The 26,477-nt window shown below is 36.4% G+C and overlaps 1 protein-coding gene across 1 annotated transcript; it reads right to left on the bottom strand.

Moving 5' to 3' along the window:
- Positions 1-5,658: 5,658 nt before the first annotated feature.
- LOC129259174 (sialin-like) lies at positions 5,659-25,819 on the bottom strand. The gene is made up of 11 exons (XM_064098083.1): positions 25,309-25,819; positions 23,758-23,981; positions 22,377-22,607; positions 22,096-22,183; positions 17,174-17,266; positions 16,694-16,827; positions 16,239-16,394; positions 15,404-15,533; positions 14,871-15,112; positions 14,173-14,490; positions 5,659-8,355 (listed from the first exon to the last, which is right to left on the bottom strand). Exons 1-10 carry the CDS (start codon positions 25,310-25,312, stop codon positions 14,296-14,298), a joined length of 1,497 nt encoding a protein of 498 aa, XP_063954153.1. The 5' UTR covers positions 25,313-25,819; the 3' UTR covers positions 5,659-8,355; positions 14,173-14,295.
- Positions 25,820-26,477: the final 658 nt, after the last annotated feature.

The raw sequence follows: 26,477 nt of genomic DNA, 5'->3' as shown, positions 1-26,477 counted from the left end.
CCTTTCTTCTTCCGCATTGTTTTCACCCACCCACACTTAAAATGTTGGGCAATATATATATATATATATATATATATATATAAAGGAAGAGGGCCCTTTGCACAACGTGTATTGCAGCGCGTCATGTTCTACGTATATGCGTAAATAAATCAAGCATTAACGCTAGACGTAGCTTCCAAGTATCTCTTTTATTGCGAGCTTTCGGCCAGTGGGGCCTTCATCAGGCCTATAATGCATTGAAACAAACAAAATAGAACAAAACCATACAAATAAAATAAAATTGTAATAACAAACCGCTCAAACATCAATATAAATTATACATATATATTTCCCTGCGCATGACAATGTACCTTTTTATGTCAAACTCTCAAACTATAACTTGTATCACCAGTTACTTGAATACTATGTAAACAGATCAATATAGTTATGTACTCAAATACGAGATATAGAATAATATTGAAACGAGTTGTCATTTTACTTGAAACATTATCCTCCTTTTTCATAGTATTACCTACACAAGACTACTACTCCTCCAGATGAACAGAAACCAAAGTTAATTTCAATGCTGGTAAATACCTTGTCTTTCCACACACTTAAGTTTCCCAATCGTTTCTATTGTATTCCACCATCTCGTTTAAGCCATTACCCCCTCTGTTGTTATTTTTTGTTATCTTACTGTAACCCTTCTGTTCTGTACTCAACCCCCTCTGTTGTTATTTTTTGTTATCTTAGTGTAATCCTTCTGTTCTGTACCCTTTGTTACACATTATTTACTTTGTTGTTATTACAATTTTATTTGTATGGTTTTGTTCTATTTTGTTTGTTTCAATGCATTATAGGCCTGATGAAGGCCCCACTGGCCGAAAGCTCGCAATAAAAGAGATACTTGGAAGCTACGTCTAGCGTTAATGCTTGATTTATTTACGCATATATATATATATATATATATTTATTATAATCTGGGCAATTATTATCCAAATGAACAAATTTATTACCCAATTATTAGTTTTTATTACCCAATTTGGGCAGATTATAACCGATATATGGACAGTATGTTACCCAGGGTTGGTTAAAAGTTGGCATTTTTTGCCCAACTATTTTAAGAGTGCCCCTAAAAGATCTTCACTCTTTATGTGACTCATCTTTACACTATATCTTACACGTAATGACCTCATATATATTGCGTCACATTTAAGCTTAACAATCAACTTAGTTTTTAAATTAATATTTCATATTTACTGACTCTCATGTCAGCTCAGGTAGCAAGGAACTCTGAAATCACAATCCTCGGTAAGCTCGAAAGGATTAACACATTAACGGCTGCTTTAGAGCAGGCGACACCCGCTTCCTTGGCGGAAACTTTCCCGTAACACCGTTTTTCAATACCTTGTCTTCATGTTAGGCAAGATGAAGAAGAGCGATTCTGTTCCCAATTTAACTTCCTGTGCGCTCCGGTAGTACATGATCAGTATTCTCCATGACAATGCATTTTATATCATTCAATTATTGATTTTTAGCTATAAGACTATTTTCAAACCATTTGAAAGTCAAATCACGAAGAAGTACATCTACATCGCGTATTGAATCGGGGCTACGAGACATTCTTTTCTATTCCAACTGAAGTTTACAACAGAATAATATCAGATTCAGATAATGGTCAAGATACTGCATTTAAAGATTTATATTATATAAAACAAAATCGATTCGTACAGTTTTGGAATTATGCAAATTGATAAACAAATTTGTCACTACCAGATAATGTCTTTTGTTGTCTTGGAACATGTAATATCGTGGTGACTTTAAATCGTTGAAAAAAAACCTTCATCACTTTCATATTAATGAAAATTAAAGTCCTAATGTTTCAAAGTTATGAATCATCATGGACCCGTTGCAGAAAGAGTTGCAATCAATCGCAACTCTAAAAAATCACGCGCAACTTGATTTTCAACCAATCAACAGCGCGCATTTTGGATTTGCGATTGATTTGTTGACTTGCGTTTAAACGCAACTCTTTCTGCAACGGGCCCGTCTTTAATGGGAGCGCAGTATTTATAGAATTGTTTATTTTTTATTGTCAAGAGATAGGCATCTGTTCGATAACTCTTATGCCCTTCTTATTTTGACATCGACTGATCTTATGGAATGCTTTACGAATCTTTGACCAACTTTGACAATTCAACAACGAATAATATCATTTCTGCTGAATATATAATGTGCAAGAAGGATATACGAAGTCACTATCTCTTTAATTCAACAGATCTCTTTCCCATAAAAAAATGCCAGTAATTAAAAAGTATGGATTTTCTTGCCTCAAGGTGTGAAAGGATTCATCCGTTTTCCATTTCAGGTATGGGAGCCACTGCGGTTTTTTGTTCCTATGACAATACCCTGCATCACTGGCATTATTCATGGTCATCTTCTAGCCGATACAGTAAGGAATGAGGACAAAAGTTCACGGTTAAATGTAAAATTTAGATCAAGGGCGACACTTCCAGGAATTATATTAGGTCATATCTGTAAGCTATCATAATTGTTATGCGTTGTAAAAGTTTAATTCAAAGTGGGTAAAATTTTTACCACCACGAGGGTAATTATGTGTCCAACCAATATTTGGCAGTATTTTACCCAATGCGGGAAGCATATTGACCAGTAAGGTTAAAAAAATAAGCAGAAATTACTTTAGAATGGGCAAAATTTTCATCACGCTGATAAATGAAAATGCCCCCAAAGAAATGATCAATGTTGGTTGGACACAAGTCATAATTACCCTCGTGGAGCATTTTTGCCCAATATTCTTTAGAGTGTAGGCCTACTTTGATCTTTTTTCAGGTTGGAGTGGATCTATCGGCATTTTTCTTTCATTTTCACATCATGCGATATTTTGTTGCTGATTTTATTATTCCCAGAAATTGGTGGGATATTTATATATATAAAAAAAACCTAGCAATTACTATGTGAAGTTTAAGGAACGAAAGATATACACAGTGTGGTATATAGGTCTATAAAAAAATCTGAATGAAATATGATAATTTGCGAAATGATTTCACCTGCCCTCGATCATCAGGGCATTTTATAAATCTTTAAGCCTTCAACACCCTTGCAACCAGGTGTCACCGTCCTCTTATCCGATTCAAATGGTCCCCTGGACCTTCATGACCTAGGACAACTGAGTAGACATTTATTTTTGAACTCTCGGGTGCATACCATTTTGAAACATCAGAGGGCTTGGGCTTCATGTTTCCAGACATTGTGACGTCATGGTTTGTCGATTTCAAGGTAAACGATTGGTATTATTCAGCTATTTCGGGGGCGGTAGGGGCGTCCTCCTATATTGTTGAAGCCACCAGGGACCTCAACGGTAATCTTCCTTCAACCTAAGAACAGTCTCGTCGCTACAGTGACTTCTTACTTTTCAAGCGATAGTCATCAAGAAAAGGCACAGTGACTTTTATTTGAACTTAGTCTGGAAAAAAAGTGAATTTTAAAGTACGACGACAGATAATGGCCGCCAAACAATATCGTATTTTCTCTGTATGGATGATACAATAGGGCTTAAAAAATAAATACAATTTTGCAACATTTTGTGATTTTTTAATAGAAATATCACCCACAAACATAACATGATGCATACACTTAATATTAATTCAAGGAAGACGTATAGGCTTTCTTTCTTTCTGTCTTTCTTTCATTGTGATCACTGGTTAAGAGGGTGAATTTGCATATGCAGTTATCAATTTATTAGCAAGTCGATTTTCATCACGCCACAAAGTTCCTGCCATTTATAATAGTTCCTATTCTAAGTAACTAAAGTTGGCCGGTCCGGTCAAATGTCAAAATTAAATAAAAATCTCCCATCCTCCGAAAGGTTTTGGCTCAAACATCATCACGACCATGAACACTGATATCCAGTTACAACTATACCTAAACTACAGACAATATGTACTTTTGTCAAGTCATCCAAATCACTCTAACACTTACAACTGAACAAATTGTGAATCATCTTTTTATGACCCTAATTTCATTTTGATTTCCGAACAATAACTTTTACTTTTCAATGCTTTTCTGCATATCCTACGAAATCCAATCCTCAGAGGTGTCTTGAAGAAATATGAAATGAGGTTTCTTGGTGAAATTACTTCATCACACCGGAAATCCTCCTAATCTGGGTGATGGATCTCACTGCGGTGAAACAGAAGATGAGATGAGAATGATGGGTACGACAGTGATGTTAGAATCACTCTTCATGGTTTGGTTTATGAATTTGAAGAGGGGTGAATGAACAACCTTGAGAAGAGTGAATTGTTAATTGAGGCGGGAAGTTCGCTTAATTAGGCGGGAAAACCGAGTATGTAATTTTGACAGTGTGCACGGAAGCATATACAGCGAAGGGGTGCATTATTTTGTCACCCCTTCCTCTCCATTCTTAAACAGAAAAAAAATTGAAAAAACCCGGAAAACTTTAATTTAAAAAAAAAAATTATATTTAAATTGATATTACTTTAAAAATTCAATTTTTTATTACATTGCATTAATCCCAATTAGATTTTTCCTGATTATATGGACATCTCAAAGAACAGAATAATTAATTGAAGAAAAACGCGTTTAATCCATCGATGGTTTCAGAACGTTTAGAATAAACTTGAAATATTTAAATTGCTGTATACCCGTTGCGAAAATGTAGATACACCAAAATAATATAACTGTCTCTTTTTTTATAAAATTGTAAAAAAAAACATAAAAAACAATAATCAGATCTCGGTTTGATAATTCGCTAAAATGTGCTCAATTTGAATTTAAACCACCTGTGTAGGCAAAGTTAATGTATTCTGTCATGTTTTTGTTTCCATGGTTACAAATCAATTCTTCAGGGTTCCATCAAGAAGCAAGACATCATGACGGATTAGAAGAGATTCTCTCAAACTACGTCACGTGATAACGAGTCATAGTAACAAGGGGATAGATGGATAGAACATGAATTAGGGGAACAAAACACAGTGTGATGACAAGTGAAGCTATCTGACTAATTAGAGATAATCGATGCAAAGAACTTATCAGCTCTTTTACATGTCTTATAATACTGTCGTTTAAGGAAACGAGATGTGTAATGTGTAATCATACAGGTGATGGTCCCTAGTCTTGTTTGATCTAACAATGAATGTTCCTGATCTAATGAATTAAATACAGCTCATAGTTTCTTTCTTCGGATTATCCAGGCTAAAGACAAATGGAGGAATGACAGTAATTCTTCATCAATTCTTCACTTCGTTGTAGAAAGCTGCAAACCCCCAAAATAAATAATAAAAAAAAGTGCGCCCCTTAAAATTGTCACATTTTCTCTAGTTGTTTTCATGAAATAGTGTTAATTGTCGTGTATTACCGGTACGAAAAAGCCTATTTATTGAAGACATTCTAAGATATATGCATTAAAAAAAAAGTAAAGTAAGCAACTAATGCTCTTAGAACTTATATCAAGATGATGTAACCCACGACACTTTTGCCTGTAGTTAGTTTGTGACTCCCTATTCAGAGTACTATAGTAGGGTACAACTTGTTTTACGAGAGCTCCATCTGAGAAAGTTTTGTAAAATGTTTAACGAAATATTTTATTATTTTCAATATTTTAGTTCGTACAAAATTGATGAGAAGCAACACGTAAGCTTTATGATGGCTTATTAAAATTCAAGATTGAATTCCTGTTTATTTTCATTTCCAACAGAAAAGGGACATATAAATTATGATACATATAAATCACGAATCACGAATTACCTTGCATGATGATGAATGAATTATTCAAGCTCTTAAGTTGTGGGCAATTGGATTAAGCTTTTCTTTCAATTGAACTTTCTTATAACTTTCGAATGCTTATTCTTAAGAAAAACATAACGGATCACTTTCCCTGCCAATCAGGTGACACATAATTCTTTTATTCAAACAAATTCTTAAACTCAGACTTATTAAAGTAGGGTAATAAACCCAAATCCCCGACAGTTTCTTGTTCCTTGCCACTCCCTCAGGGTTTAGGATTGAAGTAAATTTGACAGGAAAGAAGGTTTATGCGCTATTAATCGAACATTTAATGAGGACTAATTACTGATTTAACAAGCAATGTATTCAATCAACATAAACAGGAAATATCACGTGAATATCAAGTTAAGGCCTAATTGGAAGTCAATATTATTAACAGCCTAGCAATTAATACGATGTATAATAAATCTGGAAATGAAGGATATAGCGTGATAAATGATTTTTTTTTTCATTTGTTGTATAGGGGGAGTTCTATTTGAATAAATTTGAATTGAGGACAAGTGACATTTTCAATTGTCAGGCTGTTTTTATCTTGCTTAACAGATAATATATATCAAACAGTGTGAAGATGATTACACAATGTGTTCCACCATGTGAACACATTGGCCTGTATTCAGAAGTCAGGTTTAAGTTAGGCCATTATCTAAATCTGGGTTAAAATTATTGGAAGCGAAAAATGTCAAATATCTTTTAACATTGTATGTTTGTTTATACCCACCGTCCTCTTCCATGCTATAATTGCAAATAAAACTGCTTTATTCAATATTCCTAACAGTTATGAATAATCTGAGTGACAGTGAAATTATAAATCAGACCTATACTGTGAGTTTTGTGCCACAATTGGCTATCCATACAGTCAAATTACAACATTCAGATCAGAGTTTACATTAAAATCGAGTTCAGAATACAGGTAAACTATTGTCGGATACTATGTACTTCAATCGCTACAATACTTTCATTTAAAACATATAATGCAAAAAAATGAGTATTTCATTTTATTCACGCCATGATCCTCTCGGTTATACTATAAATGTTTTGTTTAAAGAAGGGGTTTTCCCTGAACTTGATTTTATTATAATGCTCGATAAGTACAGTCATTTTACTGGATGTATATTGATAAGAAAGGAACAAGATATATTAAATAAGCCCTTGGTATCAGAAGTATGACAGACAAAACCGCCTAAAGAAGGCGGAACGGTGATATATTAGAATATTCCCCAACAGATTATCTAGTCGGGTTTTTATGATAGAAACCGTAATCCTTACCGCGAATAGATATCCGGACAAGATGTTTGGGGATTTAAATGAACCGAACTTTGTATGATTTTTTTATGTAATCAATTTGCAACATCTACGTCAATGTTACATTATCCGTATATTGACCTTCTTCTTGGCTGTGGTTCGACGTTATTGTCGTTTATTTATTTTGTATTCCCTTTGTCTAAAGTGATACCGTGACGTAATAACTCTCGGGTCGGTTATCTCCCTTAATATCAAATGAAATGTGCATTGCGTGTCAAAACCAAAATGTAACATCTGTGTGAAATTTAACTAAATATCAGACTTTAATCGAATAGAAGACGGACTAATAAAATGGTCAACTTGGCCCATGGAATTTAACGAAGAAACGACAATATTACTAAAATTAGTAAAAGGGGGAAGATTGATGAACTTCAGTTAGATTCTGTATAATTCAGTCAGTCATTAATTCAGATATTTCCAATACCAATACCCAAATATACATAGGCAGTAAAATTTTGTGGAGGATATAGCGAGACATGCGATGCACGAAATTATACAGAAAAAGAAATTGAAAAAAAAAAGATTATATAACGTATACATTATCAGAAGACAAATACTCTGAAAGATACGAACTTTTAAAGCGTAAAGTTTACTGTAAATATTGTCATTGGTAAAAGGCTGGGTAATTTGGCAGTGTGGGTATTCTCCACATTAATCTTGTTATTTCATCAAAGATTTGAACATGCATCAGCTCAATGTTATACACCTAAACGTTACACAAAACTGAAACTGATATTCATACTTTATCCATACGCATGCACTATAGCTCATTAACTACATCTCAATGAGCTTACCATAATGACAAAATACAGGCATGTCAATAGGCCATACTAATCGAATCGAAACTATCATGGAGGTAAAAATCAGGGCACATTGTGTGTATTTATTTGATCCACTCATGTATATAAAACGAATCACAAGCGAAAAAAAAAAACCAAACACAAGCCACCGGGTCAAGACTCAACAAACTAAAATATAGCTATTGGTTGTTGACAACGCTGGTATGAATTTGGCACGAATTATATCGAAAATGCCTTGATATACCGAGGTATCTGCAAGACTTAAAGGATCCATATCTCATCAAAGGAGATGTCGCAGAGGGAGACATCCGCAACATAAATGTTTCTTCTGTCTATGCAAAGAGACGTCTCTGCAACACCTCGGAGGCTTTCCTCAGTCTAGGTTTCCACTTTGGCGAGTTGGAGTTGCGAGTCATACGCGAGCTGCGCGAGCTCTAACTCGCCTTAGCTCGCACAAGCTCGCGTGAAATTCCTGGAATTTGCTTCAGTGACAAAATACTCAACATCGAGTTCACTACGCTCGTTGTACGAGTGAACCGAGCGCGAAACGAGTCAGGCCGAGCTTAGTATGAGTTGCGGTGACCTTTATACGACTTAAAGCGAGCTATGAACGAGTTATAAAGATTTTGTTACGAGTGATAAGAGTTTCATACGACCAAGGGGCGGGATATGCACATATTTGGCACTCAAAGATGGATGCCGGCGGCGGCGGCGTCAACACCAAATCTTAACCGAAGGTTAAGTTTTTGAAATGGCATCATAACTTAGAAAGTATATGAACCTAGTTCAAGAAACTTGACCATAATGTTTATCAAGCATTACTAAACATCCTTCTTGAGTTTCAGGTCACAAGACCAAGGTCAGAGGTCATTTATGGTAAATGAACTTAGACCATGTTTAGGGAATCAACATCAAAATCTTAACCTACGGTTAAGTTTTTGAAATGTCATCATAACTTAGAAAATGTATGAACCTAGTTCATGAAACGTGGACATAAGGTTATTAAAGTATATAAACATCCTGCTTGAGTTTCAAGTCACATGACTAAGGTCAAAGGTCAATTAGGGTCAATGGACTTTGGCCAATTGGGGTATTTGTTAAATTAACATTATAGCTTTAAAAGTTTATGAATCTGATTCATGAAACTTGAACATAATAGTAATCAGGTATCACTAAAAATCCTGTGCGAATTTCAGGTCACATGTCCAAGGTCAAAGGTCATTGAACTTTAGTGATGTTCGGGTGATCTGTTGAATTACCATCATAACTTTGAAAGTTTATAGATCTGATTCATGAAACTTGAATATAAGAGTAATCAAGTATTACTAAACATCCTGTGCGAGTTTGAGGTCACATGACGAAGGTCAAAGGTCATTTAAGTTCAATGAACTTTGGCCATGTTGGGGGTATTTGTTGAATTACCATCATAACATTGAAAGCTTATGGATATGATTCATCAACTTGGATATTAGAGTAGTCAAGTATCACCGAAAATATCATGCCAGTTTCAGGTCACATGACCAAAGTCGAAGGTCATTTAAGGTTATTGAACTTTGGCCATTTTGGAGATTAATACTATATTGCTGTCATAACTTTCAAAGTTTAGATACAGTTTATAAAATGTGGATATAGGGGTAATCAAGTATCACTGACAAGTCTTAGGTCACATGATCAAGGTCAAATGTCATTTATTGTCAATGAACGTAGTATTGTATCATTGTATGAATGGTGTTTTTGTGAATAATTATTTTATAGTAGTTTTCAAAGTCAGCACTGCTACTATATTGGATAGCGTGATGCAGGTGAGAATGCCAGAGGCGCTCCACTTGGACCTTGTCTAGTTTGATGTCTTGTTCTTTTACCTTGGCTCTGCTCGTCATTGACCTCCTCTTCCGTTTCAATTGTCTCTTCCTGCACTTCTTCTACCCTTGTTTGAATGTCATCTTCTTTCGCTGTTTCCCTACCTGAATGGCCACAACTCTTGGATCTTTTGGATCGAGGCATATTTCTCTCCTTATTTGTTGAAAGTTGTAATAATGCAGTTGCAACAGCCTTTTTAAAAGTACGTGTACATTGCGTGGGTCAGTTAAAATGTGCTCTCACTTTAAAATAAACTCCTCAAAAAAAGTTTGGAAATCCGACTTTAATCAAAACTCCCTCCTCTGTTTTTAGTAAATATCAATTATTATTAATATCAATGATTAGATCATTTAATTTTCTTTAAAATGATACCCTACATGATATGATTATGGTTCACATTGAGGTGAAGTGCCTTGAAATGTGGGGCAAGGTCAAAATTCAAACTTAAGTTGCAAAGTTACACAATATTGAAAGTTACTGTTCCTTTTCCGTGGTGATGAGTGAGTTTTTAAGCGGTTTCTTTTGAGTTTGATCGGTAATCTCGCCTCGGTTTTAGTAAATATCAATGTTGAATTAATATCAATGAATAGATCATTTGATTTTCTTTAAAATGATACTTTCCATGATATGATTTTGGCTCACATGGAGGTGCAGTGCCTTGAAATGTGGGGCAAGGTCAAAATTCAAAATTTGCAAAATGACACAATATTGAAAGTCACTGTTCTTTTCTTCCATGATGATGAGTGAGATTCTCAGCAATTGTTTTCATGCACCTTAACATCAACATTCAAATGGAATCAAACACACCTCTGCACAAGCAAACACACAACAAACAAACATAAGCCACAACAAAACATTATGAAATGAAAAAGCAGGGGTTTGATTTGAATGGATTTTCATCTTTATTGACACAGACAAAAGAATCATGTTCTGTATTGACCCTTCATGATTATTTCTGCTCGTTTTGCAGCTTTTTACTTCAGACCTCATCCAACACTTTTCAATTTTGCTCTTTTTTTGATGGCATGATCATTAAACAAGCATGGGATCATTTTAAAGAGAATCAAATGATCTTTTGAAAGATATCAAATATGCATTGTGTAAAATTTGGAGTCGGGAGAAATTAATGGCCAAACTCAGATTTCCAAACTTTTTTGCTCGTTTTGCAGCTTTTCAATTCAGACTTCATCCAACACTTTTGAATCCTGCTCTTTTCGTGATGGCATGATCATAACAAGCATGGTATCATTGTAAAGAGAATTGGATGACCTTTTGATGATGTCAAATATGCAATGTGTAAATTTTGGAGTTGGGAAAAATTAATGGCCAAACTCAAATTTCCTAACTTTTTTTGAGGGGTTTATATGTGGGGGATATATAGATCACTGGACATTTATCATTCAGCTGGCATGCCTCTGAGCACTTGCAACGCACTCGGAATAAACTCATACGAAACTCGCTGTAACTCGGGGTGCTCGATCTAAAGTCGCGCTAATCTCGTGGGCACCTCCAGTTGACTCGTAAAACGATCGCAATGCTCGTATCTCGCTCTTGAAAACTCGGAACGCACTCGCGTATACTCAGATTTGGCGAGTTATTACGAGTTATTGTGAGTTTATCTCGAGCTTCTTACGAGTTATTGCGAGTACTGCGAGTATATAACGAGTTTAGGTGAGTTCAGCACGAGTTACAGCGAGTTAGCAAAATTTTTGAACATGTTCAAAAATTTTGAAACTGCTCACGATTTCAAGGAGAGTTGTCCCGAGCTTGAACGAGCTCCGCCGAGCCATGCCGAGTTGTCGCGAGTTATCCCGAGTTTCATGGTGAGCTTTATGCGAGTTATCGCGAGTGCCTCATTTTGGCAACTCGCTATAACTCGCCATAACTCGCGATGTTAACTCGCCAAAGTGGAAACCTTAGTTTGCGAATCCACATTAATTGTGGCTAGTTGCATTGCAGAGACGTCTACGCGAAGTCTCAGGCAAGGTTACAAGCACTTTGTCCGACAGTCACGGGGATGTTGTAGTAGTCGATCGCTGTGAAGTCTTGAAAACATCCTTAAAAAGCAAGGTTTCCACTTTGGCGAGTTAACATCGCGAGTTATGGCGAGTTATAGCGAGTTGCCAAAATGAGGCACTCGCGATAACTCGTGTGTTTGATTCCATTTGAATGTTGATGTTAAGGTGCATGAAAACAATTGCTGAGAATCTCACTCATCATCATGGAAGAAAAGAACAGTGACTTTCAATATTGTGTCATTTTGCAAATTTTGAATTTTGACCTTGCCCCACATTTCAAGGCACTGCACCTCCATGTGAGCCAAAATCATATCATGGAAAGTATCATTTTAAAGAAAATCAAATGATCTATTCATTGATATTAATTCAACATTGATATTTACTAAAACCGAGGCGAGATTACCGATCAAACTCAAAAGAAACCGCTTAAAAACTCACTCATCACCACGGAAAAGGAACAGTAACTTTCAATATTGTGTAACTTTGCAACTTAAGTTTGAATTTTGACCTTGCCCCACATTTCAAGGCACTTCACCTCAATGTGAACCATAATCATATCATGTAGGGTATCATTTTAAAGAAAATCAAATGATCTAATCATTGATATTAATAATAATTGATATTTACTAAAACAGAGGAGGGAGTTTTGATTAAAGTCGGATTTCCAAACTTTTTTTGAGGAGTTTATTTTAAAGTGAGAGCACATTTTAACTGACCCACGCAATGTACACGTACTTTTAAAAAGGCTGTTGCAACTGCATTATTACAACTTTCAACAAATAAGGAGAGAAATATGCCTCGATCCAAAAGATCCAAGAGTTGTGGCCATTCAGGTAGGGAAACAGCGAAAGAAGATGACATTCAAACAAGGGTAGAAGAAGTGCAGGAAGAGACAATTGAAACGGAAGAGGAGGTCAATGACGAGCAGAGCCAAGGTAAAAGAACAAGACATCAAACTAGACAAGGTCCAAGTGGAGCGCCTCTGGCATTCTCACCTGCATCACGCTATCCAATATAGTAGCAGTGCTGACTTTGAAAACTACTATAAAATAATTATTCACAAAAACACCATTCATACAATGATACAATACTACGTTCATTGACAATAAATGACATTTGACCTTGATCATGTGACCTAAGACTTGTCAGTGATACTTGATTACCCCTATATCCACATTTTATAAACTGTATCTAAACTTTGAAAGTTATGACAGCAATATAGTATTAATCTCCAAAATGGCCAAAGTTCAATAACCTTAAATGACCTTCGACTTTGGTCATGTGACCTGAAACTGGCATGATATTTTCGGTGATACTTGACTACTCTAATATCCAAGTTGATGAATCATATCCATAAGCTTTCAATGTTATGATGGTAATTCAACAAATACCCCCAACATAGCCAAAGTTCATTGAACTTAAATGACCTTTGACCTTCGTCATGTGACCTCAAACTCGCACAGGATGTTTAGTAATACTTGATTACTCTTATATTCAAGTTTCATGAATCAGATCTATAAACTTTCAAAGTTATGATGGTAATTCAACAGATCACCCGAACATCACTAAAGTTCAATGACCTTTGACCTTGGACATGTGACCTGAAATTCGCACAGGATTTTTAGTGATACCTGATTACTATTATGTTCAAGTTTCATGAATCAGATTCATAAACTTTTAAAGCTATAATGTTAATTTAACAAATACCCCAATTGGCCAAAGTCCATTGACCCTAATTGACCTTTGACCTTAGTCATGTGACTTGAAACTCGACTCAAGCAGGATGTTTATATACTTTAATAACCTTATGTCCACGTTTCATGAACTAGGTTCATACATTTTCTAAGTTATGATGACATTTCAAAAACTTAACCGTAGGTTAAGATTTTGATGTTGATTCCCTAAACATGGTCTAAGTTCATTTACCATAAATGACCTCTGACCTTGGTCTTGTGACCTGAAACTCAAGAAGGATGTTTAGTAATGCTTGATAAACATTATGGTCAAGTTTCTTGAACTAGGTTCATATACTTTCTAAGTTATGATGCCATTTCAAAAACTTAACCTTCGGTTAAGATTTGGTGTTGACGCCGCCGCCGCCGGCATCCATCTTTGAGTGCCAAATATGTGCATATCCCGCCCCTTGGTCGTATGAAACTCTTATCACTCGTAACAAAATCTTTATAACTCGTTCATAGCTCGCTTTAAGTCGTATAAAGGTCACCGCAACTCATACTAAGCTCGGCCTGACTCGTTTCGCGCTCGGTTCACTCGTACAACGAGCGTAGTGAACTCGATGTTGAGTATTTTGTCACTGAAGCAAATTCCAGGAAAAAATGTAAATTTCACGCGAGCTTGTGCGAGCTAAGGCGAGTTAGAGCTCGCGCAGCTCGCGTATGACTCGCAACTCCAACTCGCCAAAGTGGAAACCTTGCTAGTTGCAAGCGCAATGAGACATCATCTGAAGATCATTCTTGTCGTACCAATAATATTAACCTCACTAACCGGTTTCAAACCAAGGGTTTGAATGGCATCCTTTCTGTAGATCTAGACTGACATTTATCCGTGTATTTTTCATCTTCTTTCTCTGGGTCTTTGGCCCAGGTTTGTTCCTCTCCAGATCCGAATAATTGAAAGAAGATGGTGACAAAGACTGCGATCCCTGATGCGATATAGAATACATCTCTCCATTCCTCCGGGTCAGACTGTATGTCAGGATTAATTCGAAAATATATATTCAATTTATGGTGTATTCAGAAGCAAATAACAGAAAGCTTTATCCATTCACTGCAGTTTTTATTAGATAATCCTTCCACACCGAGGGCAGTGGAAAGAATGACTGAAAATAAATAGCTGGCGCTGTTAAGAAAGACATTACCAGCCGTGATTGCATTTTCTACAATTTGATTTTTCTTTCACCATGTCGCATAAATCAAATTTACACTTTAAGTTATATAAATTGGTTCTTGAATAATATAAAAAGCAAAATTTTGAAAACAAAATAAATCACTCTCAGTGATTAATATCAGGTTGTTGTCACTAATTCTCTTAAATAATCAAAATGGGATAGACTTAACATACATACCTGATCGTCCACTAGATAACCGGTTACTATTGGTGATATAAAGCTGGCGGATAGTGCGATGGTATTTGCAAGACCCATCAGCGTACCCGAAAACCGAGGTGCCAGGTCCACTGCGTTAGAGAAAACCGACGGATAGGTGATTCCGGTTCCTGTGGCGGCTACTATGATGAAACCCAAACCGAAGTACCGATTGCAACCGATGAAAGCAACCGGCAGGAGGGTTGCAACGATGACCACAACACCTGTAAGTAAGGTATGATATTTCATATTATATTTTTCATGTACTTATTCCTGTAGAAAAAAATAAAACGATATCTGAATAACTGAATCAATCATCTTTCAGAGTATAGACCCACTTCTCTAATATTAGACAAATACGGTTCATTTTCTCTTATCTTCTTAATGAAAAGTTGGACGGATATCATAGACTTATTCATTTTTATTCGGATTAACGTATCAACATATTGTGCAGGCATGATAGTAACAGAACATGACATAATTAACACGATTTCATATAGAGACCATATATATACCAATGAACATCATTGTCTTGCGGACATTAGTTACGCTACTATTTCGACCAATCAGAGAGTCAGCCACTTGTGACGTCACCATCGCTACCATCGTCTGACAAACATAAGGAATTGACGCTAATAATCCAACCTTCAATGGGAAAAAGAAAATGATTACGGTAGACAATTAAATAGCTTTAGTTGGATAATAATAATAATCATTGTTTTTTAAAGTTAAAAGAAATAGTAAACGTAATAATAAATATAAGTAGAGTTGAAATATAATGTATAATAAAGAAAACAATGTAATCGGCTAAGTGATATCAAAGCGCCTGAATGAGTATACATTTTACTAATTTGAAATTTATTGTATCAGAATAGTTAACTCTTTTCTTCAATGAGATGAGTTATCGGGTATATATATATTCATACCAATGCGCAATCAGTGTACACATTATTTGTTTATATTAAACTAATTATGTTCATCATCATGGTATAGTTGACAGAAAAAAGCATTATTTAAACCTCGTAAGAAAATATTGTGTATTAAATTCATATCAAATAATAACCCCCCCCCCCAAACACACACACACACTTCCTCACAAAGAGATAAAATAAATGAATTGAAATGTGTGGAAGAGTTAAAACGAAGAGAAAAATCAAGTACATGAACAACAATAAAAGGAATAGAAAGAAAAGAAAAGGAAAAGAACAAAAGCAAAGAGGAAGAGGAATAGGAAGAGAAGGGATGAGAGGAAAAAGGGAAGAAAACTGAGAAGAAAAGGATGATGGGGAAGAACAAGAAGGAAGAATAGGAGAAAAGGAGAAGGATAAGGAAGTGAAGGAGAATCCGTACCTCTCTAATGGAGAATCCAAGGACGTATTTCATGTAGATAGGTAGATTGGTAAGAAGAGTTCCTACAACCCAACCTTGGATACCAAACCGGATCAGAATAAATGAATATACAGGAAGTGACGTCAGCAGGTCACGAACTGGTACAGTTGCGCGAGACTTGAAAAGCGAAGAAAAAAAAATGGCTTAATATAATACCAATGATTCTCAATATCTATCAACCGTATGACTGCTTTTCTTTTGCATCTGCAGTGGATAGATCCATTAGTTATAATCACTGTATCTTGCATAGATATTTGCTTCCTCCGAAAAAAAAGTTCGATCCAAAGATAAAGCAAAATAAAATCAATTAAATGACCAAAAATAGGTTATCATAATCACATTTTTAGATTTGGTTAAGGTACATGAATACATAAACGTATAGTTCTGGCATTGTTAGGGGGGGGGGGGGAAGTCACCTTTTTAATCTGGTTTCTCTTTTCATATTCCTGTTTATCTGACAGGGGTACATTCTGGTAATTTTCTTCTGTTTCTATCGGACTTTCTCGTACAATAACAGCCCATAGGATAGCCCAAGTTAGATAGATGGAATCTATATAAAAAAAATGCATGAACACATAAAAATGAGAAATGTGGTAGATATAAAATTTATTTCACAAAGTGTAGATATATTTAAAATATGTACAGATTAACAAGAAAATTAAGTTGACAAGGTTTTCTGTAGATTGCAATGAAATGCTGTCTTCATAAGATAGTAACGATCGGTTAATCATCTGTACACGTCATTGGCATTTTGATGAAAACCCAGGGTTGAGTCCATGGTTTATGCAGATTTCCTGTATAAATTACGCTCATTTTACCGTGTATATCAAAAAATGTCCAATGCCGAAAACAATAGAAGCGAAGGATTACGATATAAAAGTTGCTCATTACAATACCTAAGATGTAGAATGAGAAAGGCCATCCAAGCTGAGGGGTTGAGCAGATAAAACCAGATACAATTTGTCCTATCGCAAGTCCAAATGGACAACCTGAAACAAAACCAAAGAATGGTTTGAATCGACTCCATAAATATGGAGAAAATGATAGAAAATGCGGCATTGGTGAGCATGGCAGTGAGATATGAGATTCTGTCAATGTCACTCTCATCATTATGTGGTAAAATACGCTGCAGAAGTGTCCACATTCACACTGTTGAATACAAATGATGGTAAATTGCCAATTCGTCCACTTACCACATTGCCTACTTTCATTTTGTCTAATGCCATTCCGTCTATCAACATTTTTGTTTAACAACCATTTGGTCCAATGACCATTTGGTCCAATCATCACTTCGTCTAATGACAATTTCGTCTATGACCATGTTTTCGTCTCATAACCAGTTGGTCTAATATCCATTTCATTTTCCTTCAGTTCGCCCAATTAACACTTAGTCCAATTAGACCAAATGGTACATAGACTAAAATGGCTATTGGACAAGCTGGTTATTAGACGAAGTGGTGAGTGGACGAATAGGCAATTAGACCATGTGGATATTGGACAAACTGATGGAAGACCAAATGATAGTAGGTGAGTTGGCTATTGGACGAATTAGCATTAGACGAAGTGGAAATAAACAAAAAGGATGAACGCCAGGGGCGTAGACAACGGGGGGGATGAGGGGGATGCATCCCCCCCCCACATCACAAGGTGGGGGGGATGGCATGTACAATCATCCCCCCAGGTTTTGGGGAATGATATTTGGTTACTTAATAAGTCATAATGATGATAATAATAAATAGTAATAATAATAATGATAACAATTATAATATTAATAATAATAATAATTATGGTGATGATAATAATAATAATCATCATTATTGTAATTGTGTTTATTGTTATTAGCTGCATTCACACGGTGAAAGCCAATTCAGACGGTAAAAAAAGAAAATCTTACAAGTATTCTGTGGTTATCTTGTGGTTTGGAAACCACAAGATAACCACAAGATTAATCGCGCATATTTTGCAGTGTGCGCAATCTCGTGGTGTGGAAACCAAAAGATAACCACGAGTTTTGCGTGTTCAAATGGGGCAAACCACAAGATAACCACAAGATACCTCTAAGATTGTAAACCACAAGATAACCACAAGATAACCACAAGATTGGCTTTTAACGTGTGAAAGAAGCTATTGAAAATCAGGGATGCGGATTTCTCTATTATCTGATTAGCAACTGTTAATCAAGCTGTTTTTGGTATGGGAATGAAGCAACAACTTTTTTCTTTTCATCGAGACTACTTTTCAGGCACGAACCGAGTACTAGCAATACCTTCTCATATATGATATGTATTATATTTATTTATTTATTTATTAGTTTATATCAGATTATATTACAGGTATATGATATTTATACATATATATATACATTATATGCATTTATTTATTTTTTTATTATATATTTATATACACGTTATTTTCTCAAGTCGGTTTTTATTGAAATACATGTGTGGTCTGGCCCACTCGTGTATTCGGCATTATACATTGTGTGCAAAATGCATCAGCGCAATCTAAAACAGAATAGAAAATGAATGTGATACAACAGTATACATAATAATTCGTGACAGAGAGTACCATACTACTATCTTTATAACAAGTATTATTCAAACAAACATATATAATTATGTATAATCATGAATTGTTCAACTTCATGCTCCCACTATATGACTATTGTTACACTAATACTGATATCAGGACTGACTGGTATACATTAGTTTGTTGTTAAGCTTGCAGCAGCTACATCTTTTCTGTATTGTTAACTATTTATTCATTTTTGTTTTATTTAAGATGCACTTTGTTTTGTATTCGTTTAAAGTATGTTGATTGATGCATGAAGACATAAGTTTGAAATGTTTAAAGAAGTTTGTTTCATGTAAAGCGCAGTGTGAATTTACCCTGTCTTGAAATGCGAGATAAAAGGAACCTATTAGTATTAGCATTATTATTTGTATTAGTATTATTTTTTATTTGTATTATTATTAATATTATTATTATTATTATTATTATTATTATTCCTCTAAACAGGATCAAGTCCGTATTTTTTGCTCTAACAAAAAGCACCAAGTAATTTCAAGTGCAACTAGGAACTTTACACTACTAATGTCCGAGAGTCTTTCTTATCAATCTGGTTGTACCCAAGATAGCTGCCTTCTGAATGTCGTACATCCGAAGGTGAGGAGAGATCTTGGTTATGCAGGCTTCCATTCCCTTCTTCACAATTCCTGAGTGACCAATGATGACTGGTGTGACCTCTGCTTTCACGTTCCACATCCTCTCGATCTCAATCCTTAGGTCTTGATACTTGAGCCGTTTGTCTCTTTCCTTTACAGCAATGTTGATATCGTGGGGAACAGAGACCTCAATGATATTTACTACGTTGTTGTCTCTGACGATGATGTCTGGCTTGTTGCAGTTGATGGTTCTATCCGTTAGTATGCCACAGTTCCAATATATGGTGCTGTTATTGATCGTGGTGATCGTTTGTGGCTGATGTTCCCAAGCGTGATCACAAGTCATTTTACCGCGATCCTTCAGTAGTTGCCAATGGATAAGTTTGGCAATATTGTCATGTCTTGTGATGTACTCAGTTCCAGCAAGAGTCGAACATGCTGATACCAAATGCATGATTGTTTCGGTCTCTTTTCCACACATCCTGCAAGTGTCGTCTGTGTCTGTTCTGAGGATAGATTTTTCGTAGGCACGGGTCCTCACCACCTGGTCCTGAATAGCATAGACGAACCCTTCAGTTTCACCTCTTAGTCCCGCCGACTTAAGCCATTGATGGGTGTCTTTCTGGTCTACGAACTCCCGATGCGTCTGTTTTTCATGGTGGCCATGAAGTCGCTTGGATTTAAGTTGCTCTTGAAGTTTCTTGTGAAAGGAGCATTTAAGTCTTGCCTTCTCTTTTTCACCGTAGGGTAGTGTCAGTCGATGTTGTGCCAATAAGATAGATGCTTGCTTGAATAATGGAGTATATTGCTTGACATTTATCATAATCGAGGGATATACTCGTCAGTATATCAGGTGGATTGGATAGGTAGTTGGCGAGGTTCGTTGCTTCCATATTCCAGACCATCCCAATTTGTTGTAGACCTGTGTATTATTATTATTATTATTATTATTATTATTATTATTATTATTATTATAAGACTGAGATCAAATAGAAGTAAATAATGCCCTAATTTGAAACGATGCAATGCCGTTATGGTTCCGATTTCTTCACAAACTTACAAAGCAGTATTGTTACTCCATGGATCATAGTGATATTGTTTATGTTTTTTGTATCTGTATGTTAATGAGCCGCCAGCCAATATCCATGTATGGATACTATGCCTGTTTCTTTGAGGTAAAAAAAAGCATAGTATGTACGTATTTATTATGCTTTATAATGAACAGACATATTGTTATTTGTTTGTTGTTTATGTGTTCTATTCACAAATGGCCACAGAGGCTGTTTTCATTCATAACCACATACCCATATCAAGACAACAAAGACTATACCTGCGTGTACACAGTTGACATTGGTTTTTTTTTCTGAAGAGGTGTAACAGCAAAATTTACAGAGATAAATAAATACGTAGTGTGGTTCAATATGCAATACTATGTGTCAGTCCATTCTGTATTCGTATGCCACGGTGTGTAGATCTTGTCGATGTATGTCTGTCCATTCAAGGCGTAGTATGTGTGTGTTGCGCGCACCCGTGTGTGTGTGAGGGTGTGTGTGTGTGTGTGGGGGGGGGGTGTGTGTGAGTATGTGTGTATGTGCGTGCGCGCTTGTGTGTGTTATTTTACCTCATTAAGTATGCATCAGATTGCACGATTTCAAGTTCAAAATTGCAAAAGCTCCCTACCGTGGGAGGGGGGACACCCACCTCCCACACCCTCCCCCGCTCGGTCGCTTCGCTCTCTCGCTCGGGCGCTTCGCGCCCTCACTAGCGTTGGCAGCCCAGTCATCCCCCCCCCAGGTGTACGAACCTGTCTACGCCACTGATGAACGCACTATGAATAAACAGAACATACTTTGGGATACTGTGATGATACTATTAACACACTATGAGCACACTGATCACACTGTAGGACACCGTGATAACATTATAAACAAAATTTTAACACCGTACCTTGAGACACTGAGACAATACACTGGGAATACATTGGACATAATATGTGTGATATTGTGATGACACTATAAACACATTTTCATTAACAGAACATACTGTGCTAGACCTTAAACACACTATAAATTTATTGTGAACACACTGAATATGCTACCAAAAATGTGAACACACAACAAACACACTGTGGTCACATTGAACACAGTTTGAACACACAATAAACACACTATGAACACATTGAACACACAGTGTGAACACACAACAAACACACTGTGAACACATTGAACACACAGTGTAAACACACAATAAACACACTGTGAACACATTGAACACACAGTCTGACCGAACAACAAACACACTGTGGACACATTGAACACATAGTGTGAACACACAACAAACACACTGTGAACACACAGTGTGAACACACAACAAACACACTGTGAACACACAATGTGAACACACAACAAACACACTGTGAACACATTGAACACACAGTGAGAACACACAACAAACACACTGTGAACACATTGAACACACTGCAAAACCCCCCTTAAAATACAATCATGATAGTGTGTCCCGTTGCGATTATAGAAAATTGCTTCTTGCTAAATGATGACCTTTGATTTCAAAGAGAAGTTAATGTGGAATTTAAGAAAAAAAGGTAAATCAGCTCAATCAACTCAACTCATCAAGTTTCCTATTCATACACCCACCTGCCATTGCAAACGATGTGACTCTAGTCTTGGTCTTGTTTGTAGTCCAGTTACTGATCAGTGTGAACATGGCTGGTACTACAGCACCCTTGAAAGGAGAAAGAGACAGAGGGTGAGAATGTGAGACAGAGGTGAAAAAAGAGAATGAGAGAATTAAATGTTTGTCTTAATTTCAATTTGTTCTACTTTTAAAAATTTTATAATTATGGTGCGTTTTTGGTTTATTATTATTCCAAAAATCATAACTTTTAGCTTATGGAAACATTTTCTTTCTCTTTTACCTCGCATAATCCAGCTAATAACCTCACAGTGAAGAAATAGGATGCTCCTGTTCGGGCCGCTAGTGGTGCAAGCATGTTCATAATGGCAGTCATCGCAGCTCCGGTCGCTACTACCCATTTCCCGCCTACTCTATCGGCGAGCCAGCCGCCTGGGAGTTGGGTTATTGGTAGCCCGATGAAGAATGCAGAGAGGAGAAGCTCTTGTGTTCGACTACTCCAAGAAAATTCAGGCTGGACAAAAAAAAAATGATGATTACAGTTATAAGGCTGCTGGAACGTTATCCTTAGGCTTCATTTATGTTGGTTTTGTATTCATTCACGTTTGCAGATCTATCAGATCTCAAGGTTTTCTTCGGGGAAGTCCCACTTTTTCATCAAATAATTTCACTCAAATCAAATCCCACGAACATCAAAAACTGGTTTTCACACTTTTTTTTTCTTGTCTTCTTATGTTACATCACATTTTCCTCGGGCACTCCCCTCCCCCGAATCTGCCACTTATAATTGTGGATGAAATTGTCTTAATTTCGGGAGATGAAATGATTAAAAAGAACATAACAGGGGGTAATGGATAATGGATTATACTGTGGGACCACATAATTTTTTTTCCTGCGGTAAATGCCCGGCTCAATTTCTGAGGAGAAAAAGAGTAAAGTTGTGATTGAGCTTTTGGTCAAGAATAGCATGGTATGATAGGGTAGGCCTAAGTTTAGATTTGATATCAGATTTTAAGTTTGGATTAATCATAATTATGATTTTCCATCAGAGAAAGTGACATGGACTCTTCACTATTTTCTTTCAAATTTGACTTGGATTTTAAGTGAAAGGAGACTCAATATCTGAGAACCACATTAGACAAGTTCCGTGCAGATTATCATCAATGATATTAACGGAACGGCATTAAATCGCAATACATTATACAGGGCCTTAAGGAAACCATTAGGTAGACAGAAGGAAAGACAAAGGTTGAGAGTAATATTAAAGATTTCCTGTTTTCATACCTTCCTTTTTATTCAAGAATATATAGGAAATCATTAAGTGAATAAAGCATCTCATAAAATAACATATAAAGTTTAATTGGCCAATTCAACTCGTGGCAATGAGCAATTATTGAAGTAGTCAGCGTGCATACAAAATCCAGATGATGGGTGTTTATACAACTGAATTTTTTTTATATCAGTGAACATTAATTGGAACATTCAAAATAGACAACTAACGGGCTCAAAACCAGCATCACCAGCATGTCAGAGGGAGAGAAGAGGATCGGGAGCGGGGAGCGAGAGGAGGGAAAGGGTGGGGTGAACGGCTATGAGAGGAGGGGCGGTGAGGGAGAAGGGGGTGGGGTATATCAAAATGCTGAATACGAAGAGAGTATACTAACTTTAATATCATCCGTGTAGTTTCCTTGGAACGCTTTATCTCGTTTCCAACAACCATCATTGGTCACATCGTGGTCACGTGTCGAGTTTCTTTGGCCGTGAATGGATGCTGCCATAGCGGTGATGGCGACGCTCGGATTGATACGGAGTGTGTTAATGCCAGCGAGTCCTACGAAACACATCAGAGCGAAAAGTATCCTCGAGTTTGGATAACAGATTTTTAAAGCTGAAACATAGGACATTTGAAGAAAAAAAACAGTATAATACATGTATAGAGTAAAACATTTTGATAAAAAACATACAAACTAATCATGCTAATAATAACATCATCGATGACATTATACACGCATGTGGTATCTTTGGAACACTTCTGAGTTACAGCCGAGAGGGCGTGATGAATGTTTCAAAGGTATAAAAAGTATGTGTAATTTTTATAATGCCCAAGCAGAATGATGTGTATAATACGTTTAATATTCTTAAAATTGATTTGGATCCTTGTTATTTGATAAACCTCCTCATCTCAAAACTATATATAGAACAAGTCATTAATACCAGTCAATAGCAAACATTCATTTTAGCAAAAATGACTGGCCGTGTTATATTATGTCAGCTTATCATTAATTTTCATTCAAATCAATATTACAATTTTATCATGTATAGGCCTACTAAACAACGTATCATGCTTGATTAAGAAGTAAAGTCATTAACTTTGCATTTTTTAGAATATTGTATACTTAAAGTGAATATAATGAAGGAAAGCCCTTCTCCCTCCCTTAGTCCATAATGCATGCTAGGCAAAAGGGGTTTGAATTCTTTCTACACTTCCACCCTTAACGTTTCCAGGTCAGTGTATTGATTTGAATTTCACCTCGATCTCCGCGCTCGCATGAATAGTGGGAGACGTATCGTATTCATATTTACAATTAAAAAATTGATGAAATGTTGTCAAGTCAATACTCAAAAATAGGTTTTGAACAGCTAGCTCGAGCTTCGCGCTCACAATATATATTCTTGATGAGATGTGCACGCTATTCACTATTAAAGAATGTGCTTAAATGGTCCCGTTTTCAGGTCAGGAAAAAAAAATTGGCTCGAGCTCTGTGTTCGCACTTTTCTTTGTGAGACACATATCATGTTCATAACTTCCTACAACCGGCCCTAATCCTTAAAGCATAAAATTTTCAGGTTAGGATTTACAAATAATTCAGCTCACACTTCGCGCTCCCATCATCGTTTTCATGAGATTTATAATTACATTTTGGAAATTCACCTTTTTAGGATCACGACATTAATTTAAATCGGAAGAATTCATTTATTAGTATAACGTCGCACAATAGGGGTCTTTTTTTCACCAACATTTTCCGTTCTTCAAATTGTCAGATCTAACGACTTTCTTTGACTTTGACCATGTTTACTGGCTGAGAAGTGTCAATCCAATACTACAATGGTAGGCCTGTTTGATGAAATAAACTTTTCGAATATAAACATTCGTCAAGTCCTATTATGAATCGGTTCCCCTGATATGCTGTAGTCCCGGCTGTATGTGGACTTACCCATGATTACTGAAATCGCCTCTGCGTCTGTTTCTTGTTCCAGTCGAATTCAAACGTCCTCCTTCCTCTATGAAGGCTGCATCATTGACCGGCTCAGGTTGATAACAGCAGGATGACTATGACCTCTTAAAACGTATAAAACATCAACTGATCAATGTACCGATCCCAGTGATCGCAAGACACGCGCGCAAATTTCGGTGTACATGGAAGCAGTCCGCCAAACTCTATCCTTCGATGAATATTTTGATAATTGTTAGTTTCAATCATATCAGATTTGAAAGCGCTTGTAGAGTAATGACGGTTAAACCTCGAACCGACCTTGGTGATTGATTTTGATTTTGGCGAGGTATAACAGAAACAGTCAGAAACAGCAAACAGGTACAAATAAAATATATAGTAATACCTTGACAGGATAGCCCATGAAACCGGTCAATGAACTGTACCCTTTGTGATACTACTTCCAGTTCATTGCTACACTACCACTCACGGGTAATACTATCAATACAACCATGGACCTACTATGTGGGGTCCATTATACAACAACAACTTCTAACCGCGAGGGCCGTGATTATCACACTTATCATGATATTGTGATGATTTCTTTACAAATGTTTCCAGTCGAACGAACGATAATCGGCCTTTGTTGCTGATGCATTGAACTTTGATGACAATTTATTTTCAGCGTCCCTTCACATTAAACCCGGGGAAGCTTATCACGAAAGGACTTGTTTCATCCGACAAGTTCTATTTTATCCGACAGTTACCATTTACCAAAGTAACAGTGCTTCTCAGCCAATCAAAACCACGAAAAGTTGTCAGATTTGACAACTTGTCGGACGAAAATGTTGATTAAACGCCCCAGGTATCTCTCCCCCCCCCCCCCCCCTCTCTCTCTCTCTCGTTTCAGTTCCTCCGCTGTTCGGAGATCGGCAGGCACTTCTGCAAAATTAAGTCTGGTTGATGTCAAGTCCGACAGGGTTGAATGCATGAAAGGTAATATTAGGCTTGAGGCTCAGTATATCTGAGCATTCATGTAATCAAACTTGTCAGTTCTTTGCAGTGGCGTAATACTAATAAGAGGGCACAATATGGCATGTGTGTAAAAATATCTTCGCAAGCGAGTCAATATTTTGGCCTTTTTAAAATATAAAAAAGGGTGTGATAAAATT

Source organism: Lytechinus pictus, chromosome 4 (assembly GCF_037042905.1).
Source record: "Lytechinus pictus isolate F3 Inbred chromosome 4, Lp3.0, whole genome shotgun sequence".
Classification (NCBI taxonomy): Eukaryota; Metazoa; Echinodermata; class Echinoidea; order Temnopleuroida; family Toxopneustidae; genus Lytechinus; species Lytechinus pictus.
Note: the sequence above shows the minus strand (reverse complement) of the source record. Positions and strands in the feature narration are given on the sequence as shown.